The sequence below is a fragment of the Salmo salar genome, chromosome 25 (assembly GCF_965601325.2).
Source record: "Salmo salar chromosome 25, fSalSal1, whole genome shotgun sequence".
In the NCBI taxonomy this organism is placed as follows: Eukaryota; Metazoa; Chordata; class Actinopteri; order Salmoniformes; family Salmonidae; genus Salmo; species Salmo salar.
Window position 1 is genome coordinate 9,407,501 of NC_138315.1, and position 14,452 is coordinate 9,421,952.

The 14,452-nt window shown below is 42.7% G+C and overlaps 1 protein-coding gene across 1 annotated transcript in view; it reads right to left on the reverse strand.

Annotated features, from left to right (window-relative positions):
- LOC106586116 (inactive dipeptidyl peptidase 10) overlaps nucleotides 1-14,452 on the reverse strand; it is a 71,481-nt gene that overhangs the window by 37,082 nt on the left and 19,947 nt on the right. The window contains exons 6-7 of the mRNA XM_082969264.1: nucleotides 3,090-3,142; nucleotides 704-785 (exon numbers count right to left, since the gene is read on the reverse strand). Coding sequence (XP_082825390.1) covers nucleotides 704-785; nucleotides 3,090-3,142 — 135 coding nt within the window. The remainder of the gene's footprint in view (nucleotides 1-703; nucleotides 786-3,089; nucleotides 3,143-14,452) is intronic.

Consider the following 14,452-nt stretch of genomic DNA (forward strand, 5'->3'; position numbering starts at 1 on the left):
GTATGAGGAAAGGTCAAACTATCTTATTCAAACACAAATGGCTATTTTGGCTTCAACACTACACACTATGGCTTTAAACCAACTCTGGCCTTGTGGTTAGAGTGTTCGCCCTGATGGGGGTTCGATCCACAGTCGAATCAAACTAAAACGTCTAGAAATGGAACCTGATGCCTCTCTGCTTGACACTCAGCATTAAGGAGCTGGATTGTGGGTAATGCCATGCGATAGACTAGCATTTTGTCATCAAGCTGCCTCGTGCTACAGAATCAGGAGATTCTGCCCTATGGGCCGTTCTGGCTCGGACAAGGCTTGTCCAAGGCTTACATACTTACTATATATGGCTTTCCAAAGGAGGAACGCCATTCACTGCTAGTTGTCTCACTGTGTGATGTCATCTTCCTGAGATCTACAGTAAAACACTCCTAGTGTCTTGCTCTACAAGTTTGTATGCTTGGTTGTGTTGTTGTGGCTATGGTATGGTCCCAGTGCAGACATGGTACACATACCCAACCAATTTGTGGACAAGCTCCTACTCACCTCACCCCATTTCATCCGACTTTAACTACTTATCATAAATCTACTGCCATGCATGAGTAAAGGACATCAACTCAACGTGATTGAGTACACGGTGTGCAGTGTACACATCATAAACCCTACATTAGCATGAGTCATTTTCTTCAAGCTGACCCATAGGAATACTCACCAACTGTTGATCCCGAACGCCCCAAGAAGCAAACTGCAGGACCGAGTCCGACACCTCTGGAGGGTTCAGCTCCCGTACCTCCCTGGTTGAAAACCCAACATCATTATGCAGTCCCTCATGTACAAAATTTAGAAGGATTATTCAGATTATTAGCAGTAGATTTGAGGTAGTGGTCTGCTTTCAGCTTTCGGGTCATAGCCACACCATGATTCCGAAGGCATTTAAAAGCCATCCAATCATTAGCTGAATCAGACCTTCTTGCTTTTGCCCACACAGCATTCTGTTTCCTTATTATTTCAGCTAGTTCATGTGTATTGTTTGACAGGGGCATGCTTGTTGCATACTGTACATCCTGGAATGTTTTGTGGAAGTAAGAAAAGACTAATTCAACATCAGGGATGAATTCAATTCTATTCCAGGCAATGTTTAAAACATCATGTAAAAAACCCTGACTATCAAACAGCTTACAGTTTCTTTTCATGATGATACGTGGAGGTAATTTAGACATTTTACAATCCCTTACATAGACAACCACACAGTGATATTATTTGTAAAGACAGCAGAACCATTAAAACGATGAGGAGTATTGGTTAAAATAAGATCAATCAAAGACGATTTCAGAGTACCCTTTGCATTCAACCTTGTTACACTTTTGACAACCTGAGTAAGATTACAGGTGTTACATGAATTCTTGAGGTGATGAGAGTTGGACGTCAGGTCACCCATAAGCACGAATTCAGATTTGACATTGTGTGATAATAATTCAAAAATACAATCCAGAGAGCCAACAATAGCAGATGGGGGTTCTATAACAACAGGAGACAACCGGATTCAAGGATGCGCAGAGATTTACGGTATATTCAAAGACAGATATTCAAATTGCTTAGGCTTGGTAACAGAAGTCAGAATGGTCACAGAGAACTTGTCTTTTATGTATATAGCAACACCACCACCCTTAGATTTGTGATCTGTCCGAAAAACATTGTAACCATCAATGCCAAAAACTTTGTCAGTGATAGATTTTTTAGAGATAGGTTTGAGGAAGCATAAATATATCTGGGTCTGGGGTTTTTATCCAGATATTTACAAAATCAAGTTTCTGAAGAAGACTTCTAACATTTATGTGCAGAAACTTCAGACCATTGTGACTTTTCAATTCAGATGGGGTAGAAATGTCAATTTCCTGACAGTAAAAGCAGCAACGTAATGACAAGCCTAGATTGGATTTTACAGCATTTGGATTTCCAGACCATACTAGAACCATAGTCCAGAGGACCCAGAGTCTTTAACACAACATATTTAATACTATTCATACTGTCTAGTGACATGATTAAGTACTGAAAGAACAATCCATGTAAATGCAAACGTGGTTTCTCCCATGTCAAATGGGAAAAACATGCAGAGTTCTCCAGCGCAATAGCGGGACAAGGGTATGGTATCTCCCAGGATGCACCCTGGGAAAAACACTCAAAGTTTTCCGCATTTAAGAGGCATCAGGCCCTAAATGCATCCTCAGTGTAAGATTCAAGGGTAGACAATAGCAACAACATGTTCGTTTGTAGCCGATCAATCAACGTGAGAAATAACCATAACACGTTTTCTAAGACTAATATAATAGGCCTATGAGGTTGCACACTAATCAGAAATAGGTCTAAGCTACAGTACATAAGCTACAATAAAATAACAATAAAGGCCAAGTAATAAAAATCAAAATTCATACAAGTTCCAGAGTAAAAGTCCACACAAGTCTACAGGCTAACGATAAAACGGTGTGTGTGTGTGTGTGTGTGTGTGTGTGTGTGTGTGTGTGTGTGTGTGTGTGTGTGTGTGTGTGTGTGTGTGTGTGTGTGTGTGTGTGTGTGTGTGTAAATGTGTGCTGGAGGTGAGCGAAGCACGGGGAAGAAGGGAGCAATTGGCGGGGGTACCTGTACCAGACAGGCGAGGAGCAGGCCTGGATAATCGGTAGCAGAGCCAGCAGACCGAAAGGTGAGGGCCCATGCAGCGCAGCATGTCACAGGAGTAGCCTAGGTACAGCCTAGGTAACCCACTTGGGAGAGGCTTGTTTTGGGAGGCAGGGTATGAGAGGATGCTTTCAACCAGACAGGTGCATCGTGGAGGAGCTTTCAGCACTGGCACCGGAGTGGAGCAATTGATATCTGTTTGCTTTCTCCGATAAGAGAAAATATAGATTATCCTTTTTATAGCCAAGTAACTTGTTGATTATGTAAAAAAAATACTGTTGTATCTGGAAATGATTACTACAACAAAAACACTTGCAAACTAATAAACAGAAGCGCGCGAGACACCCGGGTTCAGCTGCCATCTTGGTAGGAAATTGCCTTCTGTTTACTATTAGTCTACTCAAATCTTGACAGGTGATACATACCTTGTATGCAGGTTGTATATCAAGTAGGATGCCAGGAAAGAGTACCGGTACACCTAAGGAGAAATCCATAGCAGAGAATGTGTTATCACCAGTACATAATCAGAAAAATGTGCTGTTGATGAAATATTAATAAAGCAAGATTTATTTTCCATTATAAATGTTTTGCACATTATCCAAATCTATAATTGTTTTTATTTGGCACTATGACCTAAATGGAAAGCTGGACAGAAAACCTTTGCATAACTATAAGGCCATTAAAACTCAATCTACACTGAGTGTACACAACATTAAGAACACCTTTCTAATATTGAGTTGCACCCCCCTTTGGCCTCAGAACAGCCTCAGTTTGTCAGCGCATGGACTCTACAAGGTGTCAAAAGTGTTCCACAAGGATGCTGGCCCATGTTGACTCCAATGTGTAAGGTTCTGCTTTTCTTTTCTTAGTCAACCTTGTGTTCTTTTTCTTTGTGTTCTTGAACGTAGCCCCGTTTCTTTGTGTTCTGGAACGTAGCCCTGTCTTTCATTTTTGTTCATTGATTTCACCTGTGTTTGTTTCTCACCTGGTCTCATCAGCTCCCTATTTAGTTCAGTTCTTTCTGGTTGTGAGGTGTTGTTTGTTTTTGACTGCCTACCTGTGTTTGACCATTGCCTGCGACCACGATTCCTGCCTTCCGCGAAGGCTTAATAAACATCTGCTGCGCTCTGCGTGTGAATCTACACCTTTTTCTCCCTGAGTATTCATTACACAATGCTTCCCACAGCTGTGCCAACTTGTCTGGATGTCCTTTGGGTGGTGGACCCTTCTTGATACACACGGGAAACTGTTGAGCGTGAAAAACCCATCAGCGTTGCAGTTATTGACACACACAAACCGGTGTACATGGCTCTTACTGCCATAGCCCGTTCAAACGTTTTGTCTTGCCCATTCACACTCTGAATGGCACACATACACAATCCATGTCTCAATTTTCTCAAGGCTTAAAAATCCTTCTATATAACCTGTCTCCTCCCCTTCATCTACACTGATTGAAGTGGATTTAACAAGTAACATCAATAAGGGATTATAGCTTTCACCTGGTGTTCTTAATGTTTTGGACTCTCAGTGTATATCCATTGTTTTTGATTGCAGACTGAGTCTGGACCATTCAGGAACATTCAACACCTCTTGGAATGCCAGTCTGGTGTGTCTTTGGCATTAAAATGGGTGTAATTGTTTAAGTTGTTAAAAATAAAAACTTCCCAGGGTTTATTAAAAAGACTACTGCAGGTTTTTCTGCCGTCAATAAGGGATCATAGCTGACATCAATGAGGGATCATAGTTTTCACCTGGATTCACCTGGTCAGCCTATGTCATGGAAAGAGCAGGTGTTCCTAATATTTTGTACACAGTGTATATCCATTAACACAGCTTTTAGTTGTCATCAGGTGAAGAGGGAATTGCTAAGTGGTGCTGTATGGGTAATCAGTGAGCTCATTTGCATAACAATATTACAGTAATCTCACCCTTGAGCATAGTGATAAATACAGTGGAGGCGCGCCACTCGTCTTAACCAGAGCTCAATTGCCCATGGAAATGGAGTCTGCTTGGCTGATTATACCAGTCACCCTGCCTTCAGTCTTAATTTTGGTTCTCCTGTTTGAGTTGCCCGAGAAAATCTTCACCGAAAAATACATTGCATCGTCACTGGTCACTCATACTCACACTCAGAAGGCTGTCTTGTCTACTCTGACACCGTGATAGGAGACATTTAGGAATGTTTTTTCATAAGATTGTCAACAGTCGACTAAAATGGCTATGAGGATTAGCCTCTCAGACTAACAAAGCCTCTTAACAGCTTTGATATGTTTCATGAGTGAAGGGTGGGAAGGAGGGGAAGGAGGGGTGAGATGTTTTCGTATTGATGTTTTGATTCGGTGAATCTGAGAGGTGGGTTAGGTGTGATGAATGTGAACGATTACATCAAGACGAAGAGGTGAATATGAGCTTTATGTGTGAAGGAATACTTAGATCTATATTTGACCGGACGAATACTTCGCCAAGAAGCATGAGAACTCCTTCCATGTTCTAAATGTCGTTTTCACAAATGGAAGGAGTGTGCAATGACATTTTCTCTGGGTGAGAATGCAAGATGATCTGAAAAAAATAGATAACACTTTACTCGACACCCAGCGTCACAACATGTTAGGAAATTGTCCTAATCATGTCATAATATGTCATAACAGCTGACATAACTTGTCATAACATGGTAATAACACTGTGATGACGCATATATTTACACCTGTTGTGACATATATTGCATCAGAGCATCAAAACCCACATTTAGTTTCCTTTCATTTTAAAGTGTGTTTTTTTTAAGTCCTATGTTGTTGTTGTAATTCATTATTTACAGTCATGTTTCTTTTTCATCATATTTTAAATAACTTGCAAAAAATACACTTTATGACAAGGTCATGAAGCATTGTGACCATCCTGTGTCACTTTACTTGGACTAAGAAAATACACTTTATGACACTGCCAAGAAGCATTATGACCATCATAATCATATAAGCCAGATAGACCTATCACATACATGCCCTTATGTTAGTCATCAGTCAAAAATAGGGTGTCTGAAATCTGCTCCTACATTTTTCCCAGTCATCAGCAACAGCGCATTGGGGTAGGTGCATGTCTGACATAAATTTGTGTGTAATTACAATGATAATTTAATATGGTCAATTTCAGAAAATGTTATATACAGTGCATTCAGAAAGTATTCAGACCCGTTGACGTTTTCCACATTTTGTTACGTTACAGCTTTATTCTAAAATGGATGAAATACATTTTTCCCGCATCAATCAAATCACAATACACCATAATGATAAAGCAAAAACAGGTTTTTCAACATTTTTGCAAATGTATTAAAAATCAAAAACTGAAATAAGACCCTTTGCTATGAGACTCGAAATTGAGCTCAGGTGAATCCTGTTTCCATTGATCATCCTTGAGATGTTTCTAAAGCTTGATTAGAGTCCACCTGTGGTCAATTCAATTCATTGGACATGATTTAGAAAGGCACACACCTGTCTATATAAGGTCCCACAGTTGACAGTGCATGTCATAGCAAAAACCAAGCCATGAGGTCGAAAGAATTGTCTGTAGAGCTCCGAGACAGGATTATGTCGAAGCACAGGTCTGGGGAAGGGCATAAAATAATGTCTGCAGAATTGAAGGACCCCCAAGAACACAGTGGCCTCCATCATTCTTAAATGGAAGAAGTTTGGAACCACCAAGACTCTTCCTAGAGCTGGCCACCCGACCAAACTGAGCAATTGGGGGAGAAGGCCCTTGGTCAGGGAGATGACCAAGAACCCAATGGTCACTCTGACAGAGCTGCAGAGTTCCTCTGTGGAGAATCTTCCAGAAGGACAACCATCTCTGCAGCACTCCACCAATCAGGCCTTTGTGGTAGAGTGGCCAGACAGAAGCCAATACTCAGTAAAAGGCATATGACAGCCCGCTTGGAGTTTGCCAAAAGGCACCTAAAGGACTCTCAGACCATGATAAACAAGATTCTCTGGTCTGATGAAGCCAAGATTGAACTCTTTGGCCTGAATGTCAATTGTCACATCTGTAGGAAACCTGGCACCATCCCTATGATGAAGCATGGTGGTGGCAGCATCATGCTGTGGGGATGTTTTCAACGGCAGGGACTGGGAGACTAGTGAGGATCGAGGGAAAGATGAACAGAGCAAAGTACAGAGAGACACTTGATGAAAACCTGCTGCCGAGTGCTCAGGACCTCAGACTGGGGCGAAGGTTCACCTTCCAACAGGACAACAACCCTAAGCACACAGCCAAGACAACGCAGGAGTGGCTTCGGGACAAGTCCCTAAATGTCCTTGAGTTGCCTAGCCAGAGCCCGGACGTGAACCCGATTGAACATCTCTAGAGAGACCTGATAATAGCTGTGCAGTGACGCTCCCCATCCAACCTAACATGACTTGAGACGATCTGCAGAGAAGAATGGGAGAAACTCCCCAAATACAGGTGTCCCAAGTTTGTAGCGTCATACCCAAGAAGACTCGAAGCTGTAATCACTGCCAAAGGTGCTTCAACAAAGTACTGAGTAAAGGGTCTGAATACTTATGTAAATGTGATATTTTTTGTAAATGTGCAAAAATGTTTAAAAACCTGTTTTTACTTTATCATTATCGGGTATTGTCTGCAGATTGATGAGAAAGAAAAGAACGATGTAATCAATTTTAGAATAAAACTGTAACGTAACAAAATGTTGAAAAATTCAAGGGGTCTGAATACTTTCCAAATGCACTGTAACATAAACATATTGTTGACAAGTAGGCTATGGTGCAATGGAATGTTTTGCCTTGTGTGGCTCACAACGTCTACTGAAGGTGGCTCCTCTCCCTGTTCGGGCGGCGCTTGGCGGTCGTCGTCGCCGGCCTACTAGCTGCCACCCATCCCCTTTTCATTTTCGTTTGGTGTTGTCTGTCTTGTGTTATCACCTGTTTTGAGTTGAGTTCGTTAGTGGGGTATTTAGTCTAGCTTTCTAGGTTTAGGTTTGTGCGGGATTGTTTGTGTTTCCTGTCGTGGGGTTTTGGGGATTGTTTTTCCTCTCTTGTATTTTGTTGGAAGGACGTTTATCCTGGGCTGTGTCCCGACTCTGTTTAGGTGGATTTTTGTCCAGTTGGGTTTCCTTGTTCCCTGCCTAGTTATTGGCATTTTTGGACTTGGTAAAAAATAAACGTTCTACTACGTACCTTTGGTGTCCTGCGCCTGACTTCACCCCTCCCTCACTTCTAGTGCCTCTTGACAGAGTGGTAGGTTTTGTGTGTTTTGACACTCTTTTGCAGGTGTCATAACAGCCACAAAATAATGCAATATATACTATATATACAAAAGTATGTGGACATCCATTCTGCTATTTCAGCCACACCCGTTGCTGACATGTGTATAGAATCAACCACACAACCATGTAATCACCATAGACAAACATTGGCAGTAGAATGGCCTTAATGAAGAACTCAGTGACTTTAAGCGTGGCACTGTCATAGGATGCAACCTTTCCAACAAGTCAGTTCGTCAAATTTCTGCCCTGCTAGAGCTGCCCCGGTCAACTGTAAGTGCTGTTATTGTGAAGTGGAAACGTCTAGGATTAACAACGGCTCAGTCGCGAAGTGGTAGGCCACACAAGTTCAAAGAACGGGACCGCCAAGTGCTTAAGTGCGTAACAATCGTATGTCCTCGGTTGAAAATTCAATACCGAGTTCCAGACTTTCTCTGGAAGCAGCATCAGCACAAGAATTGTTCATCGGGAGCTTCATGAAATGGGTTTCCATGACTGGACAGACGCGCACAAAGGGGGGACCAACTCTCGCGCACAAAGGCTATGACAAGTTATGTCAGCTATTATGACATATTATGACATTGTTATGACCGTGTCATAATGTATTCATGCGCTGGGTGTCAAGTAAAGGTAGTTATTTCCATTTAAGGCTCAATAAGCAATCCAATAGATATTCACACCTTACTGCTATTATTGCTAAATGTTTTTCATATGATTGGCAGGAAAACCTATACATTTAAACTTTGCCTTGATGATCACAAACTGACAATTAACAATAAAACGTATGCATATTGAAACACACCTAAGGGAGCCATATGCATCACAGCATTAAATGCAGCATTAAATGCCAAAGGAAAGTAACTACTCTAAAGGTAAGTATTCAAGTCATGCAAAACATACATAATGATACCGAGCCACACATCTAAGAGAATATACATAATATTAAGATGGATGGCTACAACTAAAGCTGAGATCCAAGTATTCACTTCAGGATGTCCTACTCCCTGCTGCTATAACAGGCTATATTTAACAATTGGCACAAGGTAACATACCGAGCATAGAGGCTATTGGAGGCTTTTGCTGCTGCATAGCGGTAGCACTATTATGATAAATTGATAAGACAACTGGAGATGGTGGTACAGTGGCCATGCTATAACTCTCAATAGACTCAGGCTGTCAGTGTGATGATGATCACATCTGGTCACATCATCTCAGTAGAGATCAGTTCCAGTCTCCATCAAACCTGTTCTCGCTCACTCCCCAGCATGTGAGGGCAATGCTACTAGAATGGAGGTGATCAGGGCCACCAACAGCTATAATGTAGAACCATGTAAACATTGTACAACTTATTCAGCTACTTGCACAGTGTGACTTGATACATCTGTAATAACAGTTCATGTACAAAAGTAATCTGCATGATTTTATGAGATGATGAATCATAGATACATTTATTCAGAAACATTTTGGTAAGGATTTTTGATTCCCGATTAACACAGATGAGGTAAAACATCGTGCCTTATATGTTTTCCGTTTGTGACGTACTTTCCCTAGTAAAATGTGTGCATTGATTAAAATGCATCTTTCATGGTAGTCCACAATTTGTAAAAATGTGTACATTGATAAGTATATATGCTTCCTGGTAGTCCAAAATGAGACCCCTAACAGATTGTTCTGCTCAACAACCAACAATCTGATTTCAATGTTTCAACAGAAGACAAGCAAAGACAGGGACTTGACAAAGTACAATGCATATATGGTAAACATTTAGGACAGAATCATGACTTGAGATCCACTTGTGTAACTAGAGTATTTGCGGATAAACCAATGAATGACTTATGCATTTGTTGAGTTAAGCATGCACATCTGGAAGTAGGATTTTGTTCTGCCCTTAATATATTTTACATTAGTGTTGTACAGTGTACAAAACTTCAATGTTATATGTGCAGTATAATACTCATGACATGTTCCAGCATCAAATACCCATGAATGAGTCAATTCTAAAACTACAGTCTCCTTGGTGACCTGTGTGTTAGTTTTGGTTTTCCTTCTTTCTGCCGAATAAAAGAAGATGAATATACACATTCCCGCTGCATTTTGGTCTAATCCATATGACACCCGTGACAGAACTACCCACCACAAACGGACCAAGCAGCGGAGGAAGGAGCAGCATCAGAGCTCTGTGGAGTCATGGACATGGGAAGAGATTCTGGATGGGGCAGGACCTTGGCACCAGGCTGTGGAGTATCGGCACCCTAAGGAGGAGCTGGAGGCAGCCAAGGTGGAGCGGCGCTATTATGAGGCATTATACGCACCGAGAGGCAAGTGCGAGAGGCAGCCCCAAAACATTTTTTTGGGGGGGCACACGAGTAGTTTGGCTGGGCCTAGGGTAAGCCCTAAGCCAACTTCCCGTGTTTATTATGGGGAGCGTTTGGCAGTGAGAGCACCGGTGTATGTGGAAGTGCGCACGATCTCGCCAATGCGCACGCACAGTCCGGTGCGAGCGATCCCAGCTCCTCGCAAGTGCCGTGCTAGAGTGGGCATCCAGTCGGGTAGGAGTATGCCTGCACAGCACATCTGGCCACCAGTGAGCCTCCTAGGCCCAGGCTACCCTACGCCTGCTCTACGCACGGCAGCCATCAGGCCTCTGCACAGCCCAGTTCGCCCTGTGCCAGCACTCCGCTCGTGCAGGGCTACCGTTACCATCCAGCCAGGACGGGTTGTGCAGGCGGTGCGCTCCAGAACGTCGGTGCCTACTCATGGTCCAGTACGTCCTGTTCCCGCTCCTCGCACTAGCCTTGAGGTGCGTGTTTCCAGTCTGGCGTCTCCAAAGCCAGCACCACGCACCAGGCCTCCAGTGCATCAGCCCAGTCCAGTACGTCCTGTTCCCGCTCCTCGCACTAGCCTTGGGGTGCGTGTCCCCAGTCTGGTACCTCCAGTACCAGCCCCACGCACCAGGCCTCCAGTGCGTCAGCCCAGTCCAGTACGTCCTGCTCCTGCTCCTCGCACTAGCCCTGTGGTGCGTGTAAATAGTCTGGCATCTCCAAAGCCAGCCCCACGCATCAGGCTTTCAGTGTGCAGTCCCCCTCCAGAGCTTCCGGCGACAGTACCCCGTCCAGAGCTTCCGGCGACAGTACCCCGTCCAGAGCTTCCGGCGACGGCCTACAGTCCGGAACCGAGAGAGATGGCCTACAGTCCGGAACTGAGAGAGTCGCCCTCCAGTCCGGAGCTCCCAGAGTCGCCCGCCAGTCCGAGGTCTCCAGCGACGCGCCTCAGCCCGAGGTCTTCAGCGATGCGCCTTAGTCCAGAGACTTCGGGAGGGGTAATATATAATAACCAGTTAGCGGGGGTGGACAGGTTAGGTTGGGAAGTAAGGCCGGAGCCTGAGCCACCTCCGTAGGAGGTTGGGGAAGGGGGACATAGCACAAGAACCGTCGGTGACGGTGGCCACCCTCCCTTCCCTCCCTTTAGTTTGGGATTATTTTTGTTTTGGGTTAATTTGTGTGTTTTTGTTTAAGGTGCATCCGGGGTCTGCACCTTTGGGGGGGGGGGGGGGGGGGGGTACTGTCACGTCCTGACCAGTATAAGGGGTTATTTGCTATTGTAGTTTGGTCAGGACGTGGCAGGGGTGTGTTTGTTTGGAGTGTTTCGGGGTTTGTTGGGCTATGTTGTTAGTCTATTTCTATGTTAGTTCTAGTATGTCTATTTCTATGTGGTGTTTGTTGGGTTGACCTTCAATTGGAAGCAGCTGCTCCTAGTTGCTTCTAATTGAAGGTCCTATTTAAGAGGGGTGTTTTTTCAATGGGATTTTGTGGGTAGTTCTTCCTTGTATAGCTGTGTGCCTTACAGGACTGTTTGTCGTCGTTGTTTTTTGTATACGTGTGTTTGTTTTGGTTTTCCTTCTTTCTGACGAATAAAAGAAGATGAGTATACACATTCCCACTGTATTTTGGTCTAATCCATACGACACCTTGAACAAGTGTTTAACAAAAAAAAAATGTACGATTAACTCGTCTCTGTACCCCACACATAAAATTATCTTTAAGGTCCCACAGTCGAGCAGTGAATTTCAAACACATATTCAACCCAAAGAACAGGGAGGTTATTCAATGCATTGCAAAGAGCAGCACCTATTGGTAAATGGGTAAAAACCAAAAAAAACTGACATTGAATATCCCTTTGACCATGAAGTTATTAATTACACTTTGGATGGTGTATCAATACACCCACTCACAATAAAGATGCAGACGTCCTTCCTAACTCAGTTGACGGAGAGGAAGGAATTTCACCATGAGGCCAATGGTGACTTTAAAACATTTGCAGAGTTAAGCAGACTGAAGCAGGTTTTCCCATTTCTTTTCATCCTGATAAACTCCCCAGTTTTTGCCAATGTCAAGTATACCCATACCATGATGCAGCCACCACCATGTTTGAAAATAAGGAGGCAGTTACACAGTGATGTGTTGTGTTGGATTAGCCCCAAACATAAGGTTTTGTATTTAGACCCAAAAGTGTTTTTGCAGTATTACTTTAGTGCCTTGTTGCATACATATGCATTTTATTCTGTATATTGGTATTCTTCTTTTCACTCTGTCATTTAGGTCATTAATGTGGAGTCACTACAATGTTGCTGATCCATCCTCAGTTTTCTCCCATCAAAGCCATTGAACTCTGTAGCTGTTTTAAAATTACCAATGGCCTCATGGTGACATAACGACAAGCAGTTTCCTTCCTGTCCTGCAGCTCAGTTCAGAAGGACGACTGCATCTTTGACGTATCTGGGTGGTTTAATACATCATCCACAGAATAATTATTAACTTGTTGTTATCATTACCCATCTACCAGTCACTGCCCTTCTTTATGATGCTCGCTGGTCTTCGTAGTTGAATCTGTGCTTGAAATGTAATACTTGACTGAGGGACATTACAGATGTTGTATGTATGGGGGACATACATGTCAACCACTAATAATTCACAGAGTGAGTCCATTTAACTTATGATTTGTTAAGCCACATTTTACTACTAAACTAGTTTAGGCTTATACTGTGTACCAAGAGTGATATAGTAACACAATCATTACCTTCTGTTTTAAAATCAGCTCAACATGGTAGTTATTAATCGAGCGGGCAGGCCTCGGCTTGAGCCTCGCACAAATGTATTTTCAAAGTGCCAATAGTGTCTGACAGACTTAAGCTCATCTTGAGTTCATGCCGATCTATGGCGGATGACGGAGCTTTGAATCGATACAAGGAATCACTGCAAACATCTAACAGCAAAGTATGCGTCACACTGTATTCATATTACCGTTTTAAATTTAACTTGAATTTGGACCAAATAATGTTTTTCTAGCCTTTTACCCACATCATTGAGCACTGGAAAGTAAAATGTTTATATTATTATAGCTCCTATAGAGCAAAGCATTCTGGGAACACTAGGCAATGAGAGCTCAAAAGTGTACCTTGCATGGTTGTATCAATATTAACAAATAAAGGAATTAATGAATATAGCATAACAGCTGTCAGTCTAAACTTTCATTATATGTACTGTAACATTTCATTTAATCAGCCATACTGAATGTATTGACGCCCAGGGAATTGAGATATGCTGCAGCTTGAGATTAAACAGACAATACTTCAATAACAATATCGACAGCCCCCATTCATGCACTTGTCCAGCCTAATTCTTAAAGCTCAGTCAATCTATGTGAATGGCATGTATGTAATTACAGTAAGTGGATGTGGAAATCAGAGTGGCATGTGCTAGAATATCAGGACTAATTCTCCATATCAAGCGTCGGTATGTAAGTGCTCACAGCTGCTGGTGTTTGTATATTTCAATTGTAAAGCCTCACCGACAGACTCGGATATTGTAATTATAATACATTAGAGAACTGAAATGTTCACATTTGAAGTCTAAAGTGATGGTAATTGCCGTATTGCTGCCATCTTAAACTGGGATAATGTACTTTGTAGTTGTTGGGGTTTTAATTGTTCTTTAAAAAAATTGAGAGGCGGGGGCAATACAAAGGAGAGAGGGAGTATAACCCTACTAAAAGCAGCATTGCCCAATTTGTCGAAATGAAGTGACATGTTAAAATATGTTCTTTGTTCTATAATTTACATCAGACTACCTCAACAAATAGAGAACACTAAGTTCTCACATCTCACCAGCAAAATGTTACATCTTGCCTGGAACTAAAACTTGTATAGCTCTTTAGAATCACGGTTGGTGACCACTCAGACAGTTTGTGAGACTCTGAAGTCTGAACATTGCCCAACAATTCCCCTGGGATTTATAAATAGGTCTGTGTCTACAAGTCTATTTGTTAGAAGCTCCTACGCTTCAGTGAGGTAGAACAAAAGTCAATCATACAACCACCCTTTCCCCAGGGTGTCACCTCGAGGAGGAGAAAAAACACCCTAATGATTAGAAAGACAAGCCGGCAACCGGAGGGTTGCCAGTTCAAATCCCGTGTCTGACAGGAAATTTTGCTGGCAATTGGAGGTTGCTGGTTTCAAATCCT